The sequence below is a fragment of the Phocoena sinus genome, chromosome 12 (genome assembly GCF_008692025.1).
Source record: "Phocoena sinus isolate mPhoSin1 chromosome 12, mPhoSin1.pri, whole genome shotgun sequence".
Lineage (NCBI taxonomy): Eukaryota > Metazoa > Chordata > Mammalia > Artiodactyla > Phocoenidae > Phocoena > Phocoena sinus.
In genome coordinates this window covers 7,378,886-7,398,969 of record NC_045774.1, presented here as the reverse complement: position 1 = coordinate 7,398,969, position 20,084 = coordinate 7,378,886, and the positions used below count along the sequence as shown (strand labels likewise).

The following is a 20,084-nucleotide window of genomic DNA, read 5'->3' as shown; positions in this document are numbered from 1 at the left end:
TCTTCTTTCTGAACGTGCGTCACTGTAGAACACTCCTCCCATGTGACAAAGTGTACTACATATCCAGGCAGCCAACTACTGATGGAAATTAAATGGTCCGCCTTCAATATATGTTCGTTGCTCCTTTCCAGGCTCTTGGCACCATTCCTAGACTCATATGTGACCCAGAATACCATTCAGACTCTTAGCTGGTCTCGTGTTATGACACTTCCATTGCCCGGTTTACTTCTCAGAATACAGCTGTCTGCCCAGGGTCTCCTGCGCTGGGCTAGAGTCAAGTTGTCAGTAACAGATTTCATTCCCAAGAACAGAATGTGCTCTCATGATTCCCCATATATGCTGCAGCTTTGAAAACATTCATCCCAGTGCCAAAAATAAAGACATTAAAGATGTGTGACAAGGTAAATGTATAGGTGACTTACTAGGGCTTCTCTATTCATCTTACAGGCTTCTCGTTCCTCTCTTCCTTATGAGAGAGAACAAAATCACTCAGGTCTGTAAGAGTTACACCGTTTACAATTGGTAGGATGAACGAAGAGCATGAAAACAGTGAAAATCAAAAGATTAAGTCAAAGGAAGTACAGAGTTTATTTTCAACAAATGTCATAGCTGTATTGCCTCATTATTACAGAATCCAGCAGTCCATGGACAGGAACAAGTTATCCACAGCAATACAAACAAATGTTGCGGTTGGCAGTAGCTGGTAGCTAAGTACAGTGTCAAACTTGGTTTGATTACTGTCAATTATTTTTGAGCACGCTGAATTCCCTACCCATGTTCCGGCTTCAGATCCGTTGATGCTTCACTCTGTCTCCCATCTAATTAATTCTTTCTCATTATTTCTTCAATCCAAGTAACAAACTTTGAAACACGAACATACACACCAGGCTTATTGGGGCGTGCACAGCCAAGACCCCATGAAGTGACTCCTTGTAAAATGTATTTGTCCTTCTCAAAGCAAACCAGAGGCCCTCCACTGTCACCCTACACAGAGGAAGGGAAAAAACCATGAGAGGATTAAGTTTCCATCCTTTTAGTATGGGATGTCATCCTTCTATTACCCAAATGTAAGTTGTTCCCAGTATTTGAACATCCCTTTCCAACCAGAAAGGGACTTAGTAACATATTATTTGAACATCTGCTGTGCTTCAGTACTAGGCAACGTACGTTTAACGAAACCGTACCATTTAGTGTTTCCCCGGGGGGGAAAAGAAATCCCTTGTGAAAACTGTATTCATCCCTTCAAGCCTTGGGGTTTCTCTTAGGGAGGGTAACCCCAAGAACAATCTCAAAGGAGGTGTGGGAGGGTCTTTGTCTCATGCCAACCTCCCTTTCCTACTAGAAAGGCCACGTCCCGAGTCCCACCCAAGATCCCCCTCCCAGAGGCGTAGGGGCTGTTGCTTAACTATTCCCTTATAACCAGTGTGGAACTCAAGGCCGAAGAAATCACCCTAGATGACCTGAATCAGCCTTCAGAGACACGCTTAAAAGGTTTCCAGGCAACATTTAGACTGTGGCCTTCGATTGACAAATCCTTCTAGAATTTGCTGCTTTGGGGCTGAAATGTCTAAGGGGCCAAAACAGGCCAACACAAGATGAACTTTGATCTCTTTAGTCTTTTGTTACCTGGCAACTGTCAGCACCTCCAGCCAGATGCCCCGCACACAGCTCGGTGGGTTTGACTCTCCCATTCAGATACTCATAGCGATTGCACACCTTGTTTTCAATCACAGGCAGCCGGGCTTCCTTGAGCAAGCCAGCACCGTAAGTGCCTGTGTTTAAAAAGATGAAACACACGGTGACTGGATCGAAAACGTGTCCGCAAGGAAGCTTCCAGAACAACAGAGCAGCAATGATAGATCTCATGTTCATCGTGAGGTTGGATAAAACAAGAAGTCAGTTCCCGGTACTAGTAGAACTCTTTCTTTTTTCTTTTTGACCCTTGAAAGTATAAACATTATATAAGATTTCATGTTCCCAAGACCTAGACTTAATTAATCTGGGCTTCTTTATGGGATTTTGAGGTTGGTTTGTGTTGTTATTTTTTGGTTTCTTTTTTTTTTAAACTATAAAGAAATTTACTTTTAATGTATAAAGAGAGATTGAGAAATAGTAGTGCTACTATTTTCATATATGCCCTTCTAGGATTTTGATATGCTTCTTTTACTACTTATATCGTATTGCACATTTTTTCCACACAAAGTTATATCATAAAGACTTTCATACACCTACAATCTGTATAATTAATATTTTAGTTGGGAGTGACTGATTAATGGGTTTGGGATTTCCTTTTGGGGATGAGGCAAATGTTCTGTAAATAGTGGGGACGGTTGTACAACGTTGTGAAGGTGCTAAATGCCACAGAATTGTACTCTTGAAAACAGTTAAAAAAGTAAATTTTACGTTACGTATATTTTACCCCAATATTCGAAAAAAAGAACAACTGTCATTGACTGACAATTAACTTTTTCAGGTACAAGCTCATTATGTGGTGTAGCTCATCTAATCCTTAAAACAGTCCGGTCACCTAGGCACTTTCGTCATTCCTATTGTACAGTTAAGGAAACTGAGGCTTAGGGAGGGTGTGTAGTTTGCCCAAGACCACCCAGCAAGTATGGTGGAGCTGGGATTTGAACTTGGGTCTGCAACATCGTGGTCCAAATTCTTCACCACCACGTTCATTGGCTACAACAGCTGCTCTCAGCGTATCACTTCTTTGTTCCTGCAGGTTATTCATATTCCTTAGTATTTTCTTAAGTCTAAGTTCTGAGGGATTATATAGACATATTTATGGTTCCCAGTATCTTCGCCAAATATTTTCTAAACGGGTGTGACAGTGTAAAATGTCACTAGAAAAAAAGCAGTGCACAGCAACCTTCTGAGTGTGTGGTGTCTAATAATTTTCAAATGTTTGCTAATGTGATGGGTGGACCTTGTCTTAATTTGTTTCCTAATTTACATTTCTTTTCCGATTAGGGCCAGTAAAGATTCTTTGGTGTGCTTGTTTTCCAAACTGCACTTCTTTCTTTGTGAGAAAAACTGCTTTTTTCTTACTTTGGCAAATGGAAATAGAACCCGGGCACGATCACAGGAAGAGATGATGTTTTCCAGACGGACACACCCAGGTACGTCTCAGCATTTTCACAAATAATCCAGTTTTCCAATTTTGCAAGCCCAGCTTTCATGAGCTTTGCAAAATCTTTGCGTTGCCAGAGGGAAACAGCCAAGAAATAAGGTACTGCTTCTTCTCCAAAGACTTTTAATAAAACTGGAAAATTGTCTTGAGTTCAGAAAACTTACACTGGAGTTGACGGGAGCACCTAAGAGATCCACCATCTGGAAAGAAGAGGCGAGTCCCAGCCCTGGGCAGAGCCACCGAGGACGAAAGTCCTGACCACAGAAGCATTGGGTAGCGGATGCATTTTCTGAATTGGGTGGATATGCAGAGGGTGCGGCCTTCTCAAAAATTTTTGCTGAAAATTAAGTTAACTGAGTGTCCTGCTCTTACATCTGCTTTCTGAGCAAGACAGATCCTGAGGCTAGGGACAGATCCACTGCTAGTTGACCAGACGCCTTCGCGGTCTGTGCAGAGGTGCTGCCATCGTGTGGCCACAGGAGAGATGGCGTTTCTGAGGGCCTGGGGCTGAGGGTGACCTAGGAACCTGATGGGGTGGTGGCGACGTCGAAGCAGGTCCCCGAAAACACCCAGCGATTGCTAATGAGGGGCTGACATGAATGACCCCCTCGACATCAACCCTTACCTTGCTTTGGAATACAGAAGTCAGGGAAAGTCTGGAGACTAAAGGGGAGAATTCTGACCTCACACGGAGAGGCTGATTGATCTGATGTCATTACTGACATATAGAAAATTGGTAAACAGACCTGACTCATGTTTTGTGACTCCTGACCCAATGAATACATTGAGAGTCATTTTCTCCAGTTAGACGTTCAGACGAGGCCTGGAGAGACAGGGGAACCCAGTGCAGGGTGATAAGTTAGAAAAGTGTGGGTGCTTGGTGAGACAGAAGAAACAGTGGATGGGCTTGCGGGGGTCTGGCAGGCCTGGGTTCCATCAGGGCGCAGCTACACACAGGTTATGTGGTACTTATTGATGACAGTGACAGTGGTGATGACGGGGAGGGTTGGGGGCCGACCATGACGGCGATGGTGATGATAATGATGGTCCTGAGATGGTGAGGGTGGTGGTGAGGACGGTGGTGGTGATGGCGGTGTCCATGGTGATGGCGGTGGTGATGGTGGTGGTGATGGCGGTGTCCATGGTGATGGCGGTGGTGATGGTGGTGGTGATGGCGGTGTCCATGGTGATGGCGGTGGTGATGGTGGTGGTGATGGCGGTGTCCATGGTGATGGCGGTGGTGATGGTGGTGGTGATGGCGGTGTCCATGGTGATGGCGGTGGTGATGGTGGTGGTGATGGCGGTGTCCATGGTTATCGTGGTGGTGATGGTGGTGGTGATGGCGGTGTCCATGGTTATCGTGGTGGTGATGATGGTGGTGATGGCGGTGTCCATGGTGATGGTGGTGGTGATGGTGATGGCAGTGTCCATGGTGATGGTGGTGGTGATGATGGTGGTGATGGCGGTGTCCATGGTGATGGTGGTGGTGATGGTGGTGGTGATGGCGGTGTCCATGGTGATGGTGGTGGTGATGGCGGTGTCCATGGTGATGGTGGTGGTGATGATGGTGGTGATGGCGGTGGTGGTCGTATAATAGGCACAGGAGCTGCTGAAATACCATCTCCAAAGCACTGAGCTCTTCATATGCACTATCTCAGTCCTCACAGTGACCTCATAGGGGAGCACAGATGAGGAAACCAAGGCTAACATGTAGAACGTAATTTGAAAACACGGATTTTATGGATGAGGGCTTAGATGCCAAATGGTACAAAGAGGTAAGGTGACTTGTCCCGTTCGCCCAGCTGGTGGCAGAACCAGAACTACTTTCCAGGGTTCCTGGCTCCCACTCTGGTGCGCCGACCAATGCTTCTGAGAAAGTGAGGCAGAGATCTAGGACATTCTTATAATGTTCCTAGGCCCGAGTCTGAAGGATATAATAATAATTTTTATTATAATATAATGCAGGGCATACTGCAAAGAGAAGATGGGATTCCCAAAATATAGTACCAGCTGCTGAGCCAGGATCCTGCAGAAACGTTTCCTCTCTCATCCTCACCCCGTCAACCAATACCAAATACCATCCTAGAATTGGGACCTTTCTTCCTTTCCCCTGCTGTCAGTCTGCCCTACCCCCGACAACGTCTCCACGCAGAGCCAGGCAAGTGGGTATTTGAGGAGACTAGTTTAACTATAAATTTTGTTGTTGATTTGCACCGTGTTTGGGAACTCTGTGCGCTTAATTCACATGAACGACAATCTAACACCCTTAATTTGTAGCTTGTGTCAAAACCCTACTTACCTGGGGACACAATATTAACCTTGGATTTTTGGAGGTCAGAGTCTCAAGGAAACACTACCCTTCCCCTCATCCATGTCCCTCGATGACTGATTTTAGAGACGGAGGCAGATGTCCAGACAAAGTCAGGAAGGGAGTGGACCTCACTCACTGATAGAAATCAGTACACATGCTCATTTTCCCATGTAGGTTGCAGGTCAGAACCAGTTCATCATGTGAGTCACAGAATTTACCTTACCTTGGGTTTCTCCCCAGCCAGTGATGTAACATACTGTCCGGTCCGCGACCACGTAATTCGGGGATGGCAGACAAGCTGGGATTACCTTTTCGGTGATGATGGCAGGGCTGAAAGGAAAACATCAAAAGTTACATTTGACTGCCCTGCTGGGAGACTTCTGCCATTCATCTGTTGGTCACAAGATCCCACCTGCCCCAGAGCCCCAGAACGCTCTGAGCTGGTATTTCTTCCTTGCTTCACTGACACAGCGTAATGTAGAAAACAACTTTTCATCCTCACATTTGCCTGTAGTATCTTATGAGTCAAAAAAAAAAAAAATAGAATAATTTGTTTCAAAGGCACCAGTTGTGGACAAGAAACTAGAGGTGGGAACAGAGATGACAATGGATGAAGTTAAGAGGGCTTCAGTCAGCAGGTAGACCATTCAGCTGAAGTACAATCACAGGGCTTTAATAATAACAAGTGCCTTGTGCCACTAGGAGCAAGCTGCCCCATCTTCGGGGTCCTCAGATTCCTCACCCATGAATGTTACAACACCATGGCTGGAAGAATCCAATATAATGCAAGATACCAAATCAAAGAGGATTAGAAGTAAGTCCCTTGCCTAAGCAAAGTAGTATTGTTTTCCACAAACTTTCACGTTGGAGTTCCAGAGAATCAAATATTAGAACTTTGACTTTTAGACTTGATTCTATTTTAGTAAGTTCAGGAGGAGAACCCATTGAAGGTGAGAAATGCCTGATTCTGATTAAGAACCATCATGGCCTTCAACTTTGAAGCAGACACACACTGTCAGAGCTACCAGAATAGATGGGCGTCTCACATGGAGTGGGGGCCGCGGTCATCACGGTATAGGTTCCCCTTGCGGAACGCCAATGCCTGAGACTCTTGGGGTTTGGGGAGCCTGGGGGTGGGTACCCGAAGGCTCAAGCGCATCAGTCTATCGGAGAACACATCCAGAACCCACGTTCACTAAATGACTTGCTCGAGGATCACAGCTTTCCTGATGGCCCCAGGGGACCATGGAGAAAAGCGAATCAGCTCCTTTTTTAGGCTAAGCCAAGAAGGCCCTTTCTTTCCTTTCCAGAGCGTCCAAATACCCCAGGGAGTCGCTCAGTTTACTGACCCAGAAAACTTGTGAAGTGTTTTCTGTCCAGACCCAGCGAGCCCCACTCAGACTCTTTACCCCTGGGCTGGCCACATCCTCGTCACCATCACCGTCGTCCCGCTGTCATCTGGAGCCCATCATGCATGGCCGATGGGCTCTGCATGCCTTGCTGACTGTCCCAAATGTGCCTATTCTCAAAATAGCAGTCTGTTTATTTAGCTGTCTCCCTTGTGACCTGTTTCCAAATACTGCTCACTTTAAATGACGTTAACAGATTTATCATTTTGTCAGACTTAAGAAAACACCATTTCAACAGGAAACATAAAACCAGAGATAGGAAGAAGGAGAATTTGCACTTGTGAATTTTGAGTGTGTGTGTCTGTTTACATCGCCTTTATAAAGTGCATCGAAATATACATAATCCCATTGGATTCCCCCAAATATATTATTACATTGAAAAGAGAGTGTCAACCTGGAATAATTGAATAATTCTCTGATTATGAATGTATATTAGCTGGCTGGGGAACATTAAGTGAGAGAGTTTGAGGGGTAACCTGTACCTCATGTTTCAACTCGCTCTTTTTCCGCAAGAGGAAACTGTGTCCTGGTGCCTTTGTCATGACCACGGCTAGTAAGAGGCAGGCGGGGCTGAGCCCAGGTTTTCTCACTTGAAGGTCAATGCCTGTCCCAATGCCCCATGCCGTTGGGGTCCTAGACGGGGCTGCCCACACACAACTCTGTTACGGCTCATAAACCCAGTGATGAGCAAATGTTCTCACTGCTCACAGGGTGAGAGTCACGGGCGAGCCAGTACCTGCTCAGCTTGAGCAAGGCGATGTCGGCCCGAGTGGGCTCCGGGAACAGCTTGGTCACTTGTATTTCCTGGACACTGTCTTCAATGGCGGTCTCTCGGTGTGCGCCCAGGATGACCTTGTATGATGCCGGCCCTGAGTAGCTAGAGAAGACAGCAACGTTAGGAACAAAATCTGGGCCAGCCCTTCATCGGGTACCCTTCTAAGCCACAAACACTGCGTCTTCTCCCCACTGGGCTACCTACCATCAGAGACCTCCGAGTGGCAAGAAACAAGTTCACGGTTTACCTGAACCTGGCTGTTAAGGAATGTTCTCGGGGCTGCTTTTGGCCTGACCACAGAGGAAGAATGACACCAACACTGAAGTTGGCGCAGGACAGATAGGGGTCTGTCTTCTTCGTTTCTCTCTAGGAACACCTCCTCCTCTCTCGTCCAATGGCCCTGGCAATTCTGCCTCAGGCCCTTCTCATCCATTCCCTGGTCCCCAGTGTCACTGCCATGAAAGGAAGGAGGGAAGGAAGGGGAGGGAACAGGGAAGGGGAGAGGGGAGGAGAAAAGGGTGAAGGAAAGGAGAGACGGGGAGGCGGAAGTCTTTAAGACGAGTGAGTCTTTGTGTCAGGGGTCCCCTAAACATACCTGTCCAGGCAGTGGGCAGCAGTCAACACCCACTCTGGGGATATTAAAGTGCCTCCACAGAAGTGGCTTCTAGAAGGAAATCTAGAAGGAAAATGTGCCAGGATTTTAGTTCAAACCTGATGATTTATTCTACAGAAAGCCCGGAAGTAGTGCTCACTCTGTTGTGATATCGCTGACGTTCCCAAAGGACAAGGTGACCGGCCCGTCATCGGGATGGTGGGAGCTTTGAGCTGTGCTCCTGTGGTGGGTTCTCAGGAGGTCACTACACCACTCTGGAAGGTGGCTGGCGCGCAGGCGAGGCCCAGCAAAGCCATGCGACTCCAACAGGGGGTCCACGCCCATGGCTTTGACCCTTTGGCCCTGGACTCCAGCTCCCTGTCACTTCTTTTTGACAAGATCTATGCAAGACCCGACGAGTCATTCTTCAGGGAACCAAGTGGGATCCTGAGTAGCCGTGATTCACGGGCATTTGCTAATCTTACCTGAGAAAGCTCGCTCTGGGGGGAACGTCTCCTAAATCATTTACTTTATAGGACTGCTTAGGCACGGGGTCACTCATAAAATCTGTGTGAGCCGCTCCGAAGCCCATCATAATGAAAGGGACACAAATAGTAAGTGAATGACCAGCAAGGCGATTATCAATCTGGAAATAGACCACAGCGCATCTTGGGAAAGAAGGAATATGAGATACGTGAAAGGTGAAGGCTCCGTATCTCAAGCAGTTACTAAATGATAAGACAAATAAAAGAAAAGCCAACTCAGCCGGGGAATGAAATAGACTATTTTCATTCATCGATAGCGTCTCACAAGCGGAAGGAAGACCGCGGAGCACAGCGATTGGGCGCATGTGCTCTGGTGCGACATCAAAAGCACATCAGCCTGTTTCCCGCGTGTGCTTCGAATGAGACGCCAAACGGGCTTATCAAAGGCGAGCACCACTGAAAGATAACCTGAACCTTCTGGGTCATGTCGGATGGGGACTGATCACTCTTAAATTACGTCGATCCTGAGCTACCCTTCACTGAAGGAGATGGCGTTTTGCAAATGGGTGAGCACCCTTTGATTAAATTCAGTAGTTCTCAAAACTGTGGAAGGAAGGAAGGAAAGAAAGACAGAAAAAAAAGAGAAGAGACTCTGTGTGATATATTATAGATAATTTAATCTTTACCCTCCCCCTCCAGGTGTCCCATTTCTAAAAATATCCCTTTCTCTTCGTTTGACAAAGTAACAGTGGGTATCTATCGAAACCCTCAAGGCATCTTCCACAGTTTTTTAGCACTATGGGAACTTAGTGTAAATTGCTACATTTATCAATTTTGATGAGAGCTGCCCAGATCAAAAAAAAAAAAAAAGCTTCTAATTCTGACTATTTTCAAACTGAAGAACATAGAAAAGAACATAACGAAAAAAGAAGCAGACTCACAGATATAGAGAACAAACTAGTGGTTACCAGTGGGGAGAGGGAAAGGAGGAGGGGCTATATAGGGAGGGGGAGTGAGAGGTTCAAACTGTTAGGTATAAAAGAGGCTACAAGAATATATTGTACTACAAGGGGAATATAGCCAATATTTTATAATAACTATAAATGGAGCAGAACCTTTAAAAACAGTGAGTCACTATATTTCACAGCTGTAACATATTTTACAGCAACTATTCCTCAACTAAAAAACATAGAAAAAGTTTTTTATAGTTTTCCTTACTCCTTTGCAGAACTTAGAGGCAGGTACTGATACTGAGGGTATGTGGATTTAGTGTGAATGTAGAAAGGTTTTGCAAGGAGTACACAGGAGGATGGAATACACTGTTTCTGGACATGGTGTTACCTTTTTCGAAGGCTGACTTGCCAGGGCCAGGAGTGTGGGGTGGACACGCACCCACCTACAACCCTTCCGGGACACTTCTTCGGCTCTACCTGGGGCTTTCCACAATCAAATGAAGAGGAAGCTGTGGCACAAAGTGGGAAAAATTTGCATTTGAAGACGTGAGAGAGCAACTCGTGATAAATTCATGGCTCGTGGCCAAAGCACTGAATTTTTGACATCCCAAAGCCCAAACTAAATAGTAAAATCATAAACAACTTTTGGAATATTTTTTCTAAGTTTCAAGAGTGGTAGGGGACAACAACATTTCCTTCTCCTTTCAAGAAAATATAAGTACTTTTTTTTTTTTTTTACTGCTTTCTTAAGGAAGTGATTAAATAAATTTGGAAGAATTAGGCATTAGAATGAGAGCTTTTTGGAGAGGAGCTTGACTGACACAAATTGTTATTCTGACTTGATGTGCTATATCTAGAGAGTGAATCATCGTCACCATCATCATCTGAACCATGTAAAGTTTACTGAAAACCATAATTGTCATCCCCATTGAAAGGCACTAAGAGTATTTTTAAAATGTGAATCTCTGTGTGTGCACGTATGTGTGCATGTGTTTGTGTGTGTGCACGCAAGTGTGCGTGTGTGTCTGTGTGTGTAGCAAGGATAACAGTCCTAAACTAAAATAATGCCTTCTCTCAGCCAGTTTCAGGATGGCTTTTCCAGGGAGCCTCCCAAGACTAACCCAATGCCACGGGGATGACTTCCGTTCGCTTGCCTTCCTCTCTATTCACTCTCCCACCTGCTTTCTCTCTCCACCTGGCCTGCAGGGTTCCTGGAGATTAGGGTTAATGCTCCATCTCTGGTTGGTGCCACTTACTAATGTCTAGAACAGTTCAGGGGCTACACAAGGTATTCATAAAGGGCTTCCCTACTGTCTGGAGCCCTTTAAGATCTTCAAAAACAGAAGCATAAATCATCGTTGATAATAACATTACAAGGAGAAATTTTTTGCTCCTAATCAACCAAGAGATTCTATCCTCTAGTGAATCTGGAATCTGAATTTTCCAAATACCTTTCCAATTGTCTTGGCCTATTCTGAGAATCTATATACAGAAGTTTTTTTTTTTTTTTTAAAGAAGCATGCAATATAATGAAATCCTACTCTCTAACACTGACCTTAATTTCTCTTACTGTGTCTTACACAGGATAGACTTACAGAAATGGACTAAGAAAAGAATAACTACAGATATTATGGTACCCTGGTCTTAGTATTCAAAACAAAGCTGAAGTTCTATTTATTTTTAATTACTTATTATTTGTACTGTTAGTGTTGGTGGAATTGAAATGAGTTGTTAAAACCAATTAACAAAAATTTACAATTTAAAATAAATGAATATAAATAAATAAAATTATGTTTAAAATGGGCATCTTTCAATTTTTATTTTATTTTATTATTATTATTTTTTTGTGATACGCGGGCCTCTCACTGTTGTGGCCTCCCCCGTTGTGGAGCACAGGCTCCGGACGCGCAGGCTCAGTGGCCATGGCTCACGGGCCCAGCCGCTCCGCGGCACGTGGGATCTTCCCGGACCGGGGCACGAACCCGTGTCCCCTGCATCGGCAGGCGGACTCTCAACCACTGCGCCACCAGGGAAGCCTGCATCTTTCAATTTTTGAAGTTAATATTAAAGAGAAAAACAATACAATCCCTTGATAAAATTGAGAAGCAGAATACTGTGCTGAATAGATTATAGTTCTGGTTTCAAATTGTTTTACTTATGTGCAATTTGCATGGTGCCATTGTTTTAACAACACAGAATATTTACACAAATTTTTCAGGTGAGTTGCTTAAAGAAGCTTACGTGTAGCCTAAAAAGTTAATCAGCGTTACTTTTTCATTTTAAAGATATTTTCCATGGGAATTACAGACGATGTAAAGTTTGGAAATTTTAAAGAAAATTGCTATTAGGAAATTTCTCACTTACATAAAGGAAATCCAAAATCTCCCAGGAATAAGCAATAAAAATCTTTTTTAAAAAAACAGAGAAGGTGAAAATAACCTAAGAAAACAAAGTCATACTTCAAAGAGATTTCATATTCTGTAAAATCTGAATAAACTTATCGAAAGCCATACAAGCACACACACAGAAAGTACCCTTAACCGGGGATAGTCACCCTGTTAAGCACCGACCTGACATGTTGGAGGAACTGTGCTGAATTTACTCATTCAGCAAATATGTATTCAAATATGTATACGTAGTGCCTGGCATGCACTAGGCATTGCTCTAAGCACTAGAAAGAAGGACACAGCTGAGGTTTGTAATCTTTACCTTCTGACGGTGGGTACGTAAAAAGATGTTGCACTGGAAGATTCAACAGAGGCCCCAAGGATGCCCGGGGATGTGTAAGGTAAACCTCCATCTGCAGACATCAAGGCAAATAGCCTCTTCTACAATGCTGGTACACTTACCCAAGTCAAGGATGGAAAAGAATCAGGTTCTTAAGACGGAAGAAAGAAGAAAGAATGGAGAGAGGGCTGTTCCAGCGGACTGTGAGGTCCCCGCTTCCTCAGGATGTGGGCACGCTATCAGACCACGTGGTCTGATCTTGAGACATATTTCCTGAAGGATACCCAGGCCTGCCTCACACTTGAGAAGCTGATAGCGTCTGGTGGTGACTGAGGGCTGCACCTGGGACGTTACTGTACTTCCCTTCAGTGGGAATCAGAGATGCGTGAATCCCAGGCACAGCTGTAGAGGCCGGGGCGGGACTGTCAAGCTATACAAGTTAAAGGCAATCGTGCCACATAGGCAGCCTGTCCAGGATAGCGAGGCCACGCGGTAAGAGGCAGTGGGGTACCAGAAAGCTTCAGGGTGGCAGGGAGGAGTGGAAAGGGAGGCGCTAACCCCACCAGGGGCTCTCAGATGGAGGGCCACCAAGAGAGCTTGTGCACAGCAAACACACACTGGAGAACGAGTCAGCTATAAATTCCCCAAGTCCAGAGAGCACAAGGACGGCAACCAAGTAGAATCTTTCCTGTCACCCTGACCTCTCCCTCCTCCCCCTGCTCTACCCAGCAGTGGCCCAAAATCAAAGCCCGACAGTGTGGCTCCAGAGCTCTCAACCCCTTCCCCAAACTGCCTCCCAAACCATCTCCGGACGTGGACTTAAGTGGCTTTGCAGCAGCAACTTCTCTGCTCCGGCCTGTCCCCGCACGTGGCAGACACAAGCAGATGCAGTCAAACGGTGCAGAGGAGAAGTCCAGACTGGTTAGCGGGAACCAGGACAGATGGTGTTTGCAAAGATGGCTCAGCGGAAAGTAAGATAGGGTCCAAATCAAAGTGGCTTACATTGTTCTCCAGACCTAACTATGGATTTGTTACCTCTATCTATCTATCTATGGATTTGTTACCCCAGACTTTTCAGAACTAACGTCAACTCCCCTTTCCCTGATCCAAGCTTCTCACTCCCTAGAAAAGTCCTATGTATGGATTTGTTACCCCAAACTTTTCAGAACTAACTTCAACTCCCCTTTCGCTGATCCAAGCTTCTCACTCCCTAGAAAAGTCTCAGAGAAACGAGGAAAGAACCCGGCAAGCTTCCTCTAAGTTGTCTGACTAATGCATGGCTAACGCATGGTCATCTTATGATAAAGAAAGCTGGGGCTTTGTAAAGAGCTGTGTTACTTTTCATTGAATTCTTAGGATGACAGTTTATAGGTTTACAATGTATGTTGTCTGTTTAGCAGTTTCCTGCGGTTTGTGCTTTCTTTCTTCTCAGCTGCTGAAAGAGAGAGTTTCCTATCTGGGTGACTCTAAGTTTGTGTTTCATGCCTCCCACCCCAGACACTGGAGAGTTCAGTGGAACTGTCTGGAGGCTGATTAGATCACCTCTGAAGTTGCTCTTTTGGAGAATTTTGCATTTATTTTGTTTACAGAGTCAGAGGAGGGGGCGGTGCCTAACAAAGGGGGCCACGAGTAGGACAGATTCAAGAGGCCCAGGATGAAAAGAGGGCTCCCAAGGAGAGGGGACCCTCTCTTGCCCAGAAGCGCTCAGCCCAAACTCTTGTCTTGCAGATCTAAGACCAGGTGATGCTGCATTTATTTAGAAGTCATTTCCTTCCAAAAAAGAAAGAAGCTTACCACAATGAGGGACATCACAGTAGTCAAAAAGTTTTCTTGGATTTGTCGTGTAGCACCAGGGACCATTGACATCACCATCAGGATTGCGGCAGTACTGGAAAAAGAGGCTGGCATATAGGGGGTGGCACACACCGGGGCGGGGGAGGGCAGAGAATGTCACGTGAGGCTGGCATATAGGGGGTGGCGTACACCCGGGCAGGAGAGGGCAGAGAATGTCACGTGAGGCTGGCATATAGGGGGTGGCGCACACCCGGGCGGGAGAGGGCAGAGAATGTCACATGAGGCGCAGACACTGGTTTCACTGATGTCCTGAGAAGATGAAGGGTTAGTGCTCCTTTGGGGGGGAGGCAGGCAAAGCTATCACTTCAGGATGCGTGTCAAGCCTCTGACTCACAGAATGCCATCCGTCACTTCTCGTTCAAAAGGAGCTCCAGCCTTGAGGCCACTCCCCTGGGGAAGGGGTGAAGACCCTGAGGCGTCTTGAGGTAGAGGCTGTATAAAGGGGCCTCCCCGCTCAGCAGCCTGTGTCCGTGGGGACCATAGGGACCCGGCAGTAAGGGACTGTAGACGTGGATGACTCGTCCTGTCCCTTTGCTCATGTCAGTCTTCTGCTTGATGGCGCTGTTTTGTTTGCTGTTTGCTGTGGCTTCAGAACTGCTTATTCCCCTGGCCTGGGCACCCTCTGTGGGTCAGCTGTGGAAAGACTGTGTCTTCCTTTTCCTTCCCTCTACACACCTATACCCCAGAGGAAACCACCCCAGAGAATGTGTGGGACTAGGGGAAATCCTAGTGGAGTCCTAATTACGCATCCAGTTTTCTTCTAGAAAAATCCAACTACAATGTCATGAAGGTCATCTTTGATCACTGGAAACCATAAATCAGTAACAAAAGCAGACAGGAAATGACACACATGGAAGTGATAAAGACAGGGAGGTTGGCTTGCCCGTGCTAACGCTCCCTCCCACGCTGAGGCTGGTTAGATCCTACGCTTGGTCCCCTGAAATCTCTCGCACATCTTCCTCTCCACCCCACACTGAAGCTCAGTCAGGCTGACTTTCTGTAACAGAGGGTCAATTCAGTCTGCAAAGACTTGTCAACAAAAGGCAAAATCGAGTCCAAATCAAAGTGGCTCTTACATTTTTCTCCAAACCTGCCCGTGGGTTTGTCTCTGGAGTGAAAATGTTGTGTTTGTGGGGCTCCTGGGCAGCCCACTCCTGGCAGGGGACACCGGCCACCGTGGTCGCCTTCTTGCCCCGGTATCCTTTACCAGTGCCGAACATGCAGTCTGTCGGGGAGAGAGAATGGTGGTCTCCTGTCATTACACAGAGCCGGGTGACAAGGAACAAACGCAGCAGTGCTAGGTTTCTCTCAGGACAGACTGTGGTCACATCCTTCAGAACGCAGGAGTGCTAAAGACGTCAGTGAGCTCTGCTGAATTTGACAAGTTACCAGAAACGCTATTGGCTCAGAAATGATCACAAGCTGAGATGCTAGACTGGGAGGTTTGGCCAGGACACTAAGATAATCAATTTTATAACAAGCTGAGTGGTGACACAGATGCCACCGTGAGCTGTTAGATGATTCTTGAACACCTCAACAAGGACGGAGAGAAAGAGTGCGGATTGAAAAGGATTTTATAAAAAATATTATTTTGGCCAGAGCTGTGCTGTGAGTTCCCACCTTCTGGGATGAAAGAGGTAATAAAGGGATGACGAGAGGCCCCTTCCCCAAACTCATCCCTCACCTCAAGCCTTGCCGTTGGGGGATTCGGCAGAACCCCTCAGAGAAATTGATGTGTGTTCCATAGGGGGACCCAGTGCCCAGTGCTCTGATGGCCACATGGAAAATCCACAAAGCAAAAGCTGGGCCAGCTGGCTTCCAGGCCAAGGAGCAGGGCTGGGCTAGGCGGCCTCCAGTGTTTTCCAGGGCCAGGGTGTGTGAGTTACTCGTGCACCAAGTGTGGGGCATCACGTGAGGCCATGCGAGGTCTTATCAGGAGGGATCCCCAGCTGGAGCACGGCACTCAGAGTCTCACCAAGAAAGAGTGGGGAGAGATGAGCTGGCCCTGTGTGTACAGCAGCTGTACAGGTGTACAGGTGTTCAGTCGGGAGCAGTAGGGGAGGTTTCTCCAGCATCCTGGAGGAGGCAAGTCCACCTCCGGAAGGAGAGGGGGGTCTCAACTAGAAACCAAGTTCTCATTTAATCATTCCTGTCTGATTTTGGATTATCTGAAATTGGTCAGACAAGCCATGGGACCCCTGAGTTTTCATTCCGGGGCAGGGGGAGAATCAGCCCCCTCGGTTTCCTTACCCTGCAGCGGTACAGAGCACTTCCTGCCACCTGACAACCACAGGACCAGGGGCCAAGCACTTAGAGCGACACGCGGGCGAAGGGCCAGGGAAACAGAGAGGACTGTGATATCTTCATGTCTCCCACCTCAGATGACAACGACATTCTTATGCTCAGGCCCCGAAACCCTTGGAGCTGCATGTCCGCTTCGCCAGGTGTTTGTTGTAGCCCTCCTAACTCTGTACATTCAAAACCAAATCAGCCATTTCTATCCCTCCATGCAAAAGGCAGAGACTTGCTTTTCTAGAATGTCCCATCTCGGCCACCATCATCAACATGTCAGTCCACCCAGGCTCAAAATTGTAACCATCCCTCACAAGCAACTAGTTTTCAAATCCTAAAGAAACGCCCTACCCCATCATGCCAGCAAGAGCAGCTCTGTCTCCCCCAGGTGATACACTGAGGCTTCCTTCCATATCGCAGACTCAGCCAGCACTCCAGCTCCCTGTAACAATGACGCCTCTGCATCCCAAAGATTTTCCATCTCTTGTCATCCCGATACCCAACTATACAGATGTCTGGCCACAGACTTCTTACCTGCTTCAGAAGTATCCTGTATACTTGGAACCTGGGCAGCAGTTGGAGATTCTGTGACACGCTCTTGTGTTTCTGAGCATTTCTTCAGGTTACAGAACTCCCATCTGACGCTCGGGTCAGTGGTATAACACCAAGGGCTTTTATCAGCATCTGGATTTCTGCAGTAGTTCATTGTCAAGCCACTGTAAATTCCACAGCAGTAGAGGTCATGAGAGGTGAGCGAATCTTCAGGGCACCCCAGCACCCTCTGAATTTTGTTACAACAAAGTGACTGAGATATTTCCATTAAGGTACCAATTATTATTATAATGTCACAAGCACAGATAGTCCTCAACTTCTTACAAAGTGGGTAAGTTTTTAAAAATAGGTTATAGTTTTTATTTTAAAAAAATCAAGGGACTTCCCTGGTGGTGCAGCGGTTAAGAATCCGCCTGCCAATGCAGGGGACACGGGTTCGAGCCCTGGTCTGGGAAGATCCCACATGCCGTGGAGCAACTAAGCCCATGCGCCACAACTACTGAGCCTGTGCTCTAGAGCCTGTGAGCCACAACTACTGAGCCTACGAGCCACAACTTCTGAGCCCACACACCACAACTACTGAAGCCCACACGCCTAGAGCCCGTGCTCTGCAACAAGAGGAGCCACCGCAGTGAGAAGTCCGCGCACCTCAAGGAACAGTAGCCCCTGCTCGATGCACTAGAGAAAGCCCGCCCGCAGCAGTGAAGAACCAATGCAGCCAAAAATAAAGAAAGAAATAAATTTGTTTAAAAAGAAATCAAAAGTAATATATGCTCCATATAAAAACAGATCATATATAAATGTATAACAGAAAGTATCAGAATATCTTCCTTTCCCTGGGAATGTTAAATACCTTCCCCAGGGATAACCAATATGGATTTTGAAGCATGTATTTTAGAGTTTTTTAAAGGCACATACAAATATATCTATATCTCTGGCTTTCTCTCTCTATGTGAGTACATAGGGCTACGTAAGTTGGAACCAAAACATACTTATCCAAGGCAGAAAAGACATACAAGATGATATTGATATTCCCAGGGCCCCTCTCTTATTCTATTTACCCATACTGTATTTTACGATGAAACAAAAACTCAGGACAGTAATATTACTGTAAATATCATAGGTAGATTGAGTGGGTTTGGGGATTGGAAGGCTTGTGGAAGCCTTCCTGGAAAACTAGCTCCCAGGCAGGATGAGGTTTCCCGAGGATGCTGCATTCTGGGGCATATGGGGAGGAACCCCAGACCCCTCTAGCTGGAGCCACTCGGAGACTGAGGGGAGGGGGCGTGACTAAAGGACAGTGGGATCAAATGGATGAAGGGAGACGTCTGGATAGACCACAGGGTCTGTGGGAGCTGAATCAGAAACAATTGGATAAGGACGTAGCAGACGAGCAGCCTGGGGCTCACTGGGCAACTTGGATCCCCAGGGCCACAACTTCACCCCAGCCTCTCAGAAGCCTCAGCCTTGGACACCCCTTTGCAGCTTAGACCCATGGCCTGAGGCTTATGAGATAGTTTGAAACGTATTATGGGAATCCAGCAACACTGTGTCTGTGGGTACTATAGACAAGTGACAGTCTCAAGCCCAGGCCCACAAATTGAGGAAGCCCGTTAGCAGGTTTCTGAGCCCTGGATGTGTTAAAAAGCTTGTCATGTGAAACAGACTCCTGCTCTTTTTTTTTTACATCTTTATTGGAGCATAACTGCTTTACAACGGTGTGTTAGTTTCTGCTTTATAACAAAGTGAATCAGTTGTACGTGTACGTATGTTCCCGTATCTCTTCCCTCTTGCGTCTCCCTCCTTCCCACCCTCCCTATTCCACCCCTCCAGGCGGTCACAAAACACCGAGAGTCTGTCATACAGAGTGAAGTAAGTCAGAAAGAGAAAGACAAATACCGTATGCTAACACATATATATGGAATTTAAGGGGAAAAAAAATGTCATGAAGAACCTAGGGGTAAGACAGCAATAAAGACACAGACCTACTAGAGAATGGACTTGAGGATATGGGGAGGGGGAAGGGTGAGCTGTGACAATGCGAGAGAGAGGCATGGACATATATACACTACCAAACGTAAGGTAGATAGCTAGTGGGAAGCAGCCGCATAGCACAGGGAGATCAGCTCGGTGCTTTGTGACCGCCCTTATTTTTTTAAGGTAGTTTGACGAGTTTTGATGAACACACATACCTGTATAGCCCACACTCCTAGTGCGATAGAGAACATTTCCATCAGCCCCAGAAACCTCCCTTGGGTCACTGCTCAATCAATCTCAGCTGCCCCCCAGACGCAAATACTATTGATTTCTTTCACCATAAATTAGTTTTGCCTTCTCTGGAACTTCCTATGAAAGGGCTCATACAAGTATGTACCTTTTACGTGTGGCTCCTCTCCTTAGGATACTGTTTATAAGTTTTATCCGTGCTATTTGAAAGTGTCAGTAGCTCGTTCCTTTTTATTTCTGAATAGTATTCCATGGTATGAATATCCCACCAACTGTTCATGTTCTTATTGATGGCCACTGAAGTGCTTTCCAGTTTGGGGCAATTTTATGAATAAAGCTGCTAAGAACTTCCTGGTAGATCTTTTGGGGGGCTTATGTTTCATTTCGCTTGGGTGAGCATTCACAAATAGAATTGCAGGTTTGTAGGCAGATGCACGTTTAACTTTATAAGAAAATGTTGGACTGGTGTCCAAAGTGGTCGCTCCATTTTACATCCCTACCAACATGTGTGAGGGCTGCAGCCGCTCCGCAGCCCGGGCACACTTCTTATTTTGTGGTTATAATTCTTATTTCTGTAATGGCTAAAATGTTGAACATTTTTTCAGGTGCTTATTGACCATTTGTATATCTTTCCCTGTGGAATGTCTATTAAAGTCTTTAGCCCCTTTTTCTTAGGTTGTTTGCCTTCTTACTAGTGTGTGGAAGGGATCTTTACACATTCTAGATACAAGCCGTTTGTCAGATATATGGATTGAGATTATTTTTCTCCCAG

General features: G+C 46.2%; 1 protein-coding gene across 6 annotated transcripts in view; it reads right to left on the bottom strand.

Annotated features, from left to right (window-relative positions):
* Positions 1-822: 822 nt before the first annotated feature.
* The window catches only part of PLG (plasminogen), a 44,194-nt gene continuing 24,932 nt past the window's right edge, over positions 823-20,084 (bottom strand). For 2 of the 6 annotated variants that reach the window (XM_032651351.1, XM_032651348.1), the window contains 9 exons: positions 17,069-17,250; positions 15,319-15,467; positions 14,183-14,276; positions 10,050-10,170; positions 8,227-8,307; positions 7,593-7,733; positions 5,671-5,777; positions 1,627-1,772; positions 823-984 (listed from right to left, as the gene is read on the bottom strand). In XM_032651351.1, the coding sequence (XP_032507242.1) occupies positions 823-984; positions 1,627-1,772; positions 5,671-5,777; positions 7,593-7,733; positions 8,227-8,307; positions 10,050-10,170; positions 14,183-14,276; positions 15,319-15,467; positions 17,069-17,250 (1,183 nt within the window). Of the gene's footprint in view, positions 985-1,626; positions 1,773-5,670; positions 5,778-7,592; positions 7,734-7,823; positions 7,828-8,222; positions 8,308-10,049; positions 10,171-14,182; positions 14,277-15,318; positions 15,468-17,068; positions 17,251-20,084 lie in introns of all 6 variants that reach the window. The other 4 variants (XM_032651352.1, XM_032651353.1, XM_032651350.1 and 1 more) reach the window with 4 other exon arrangements.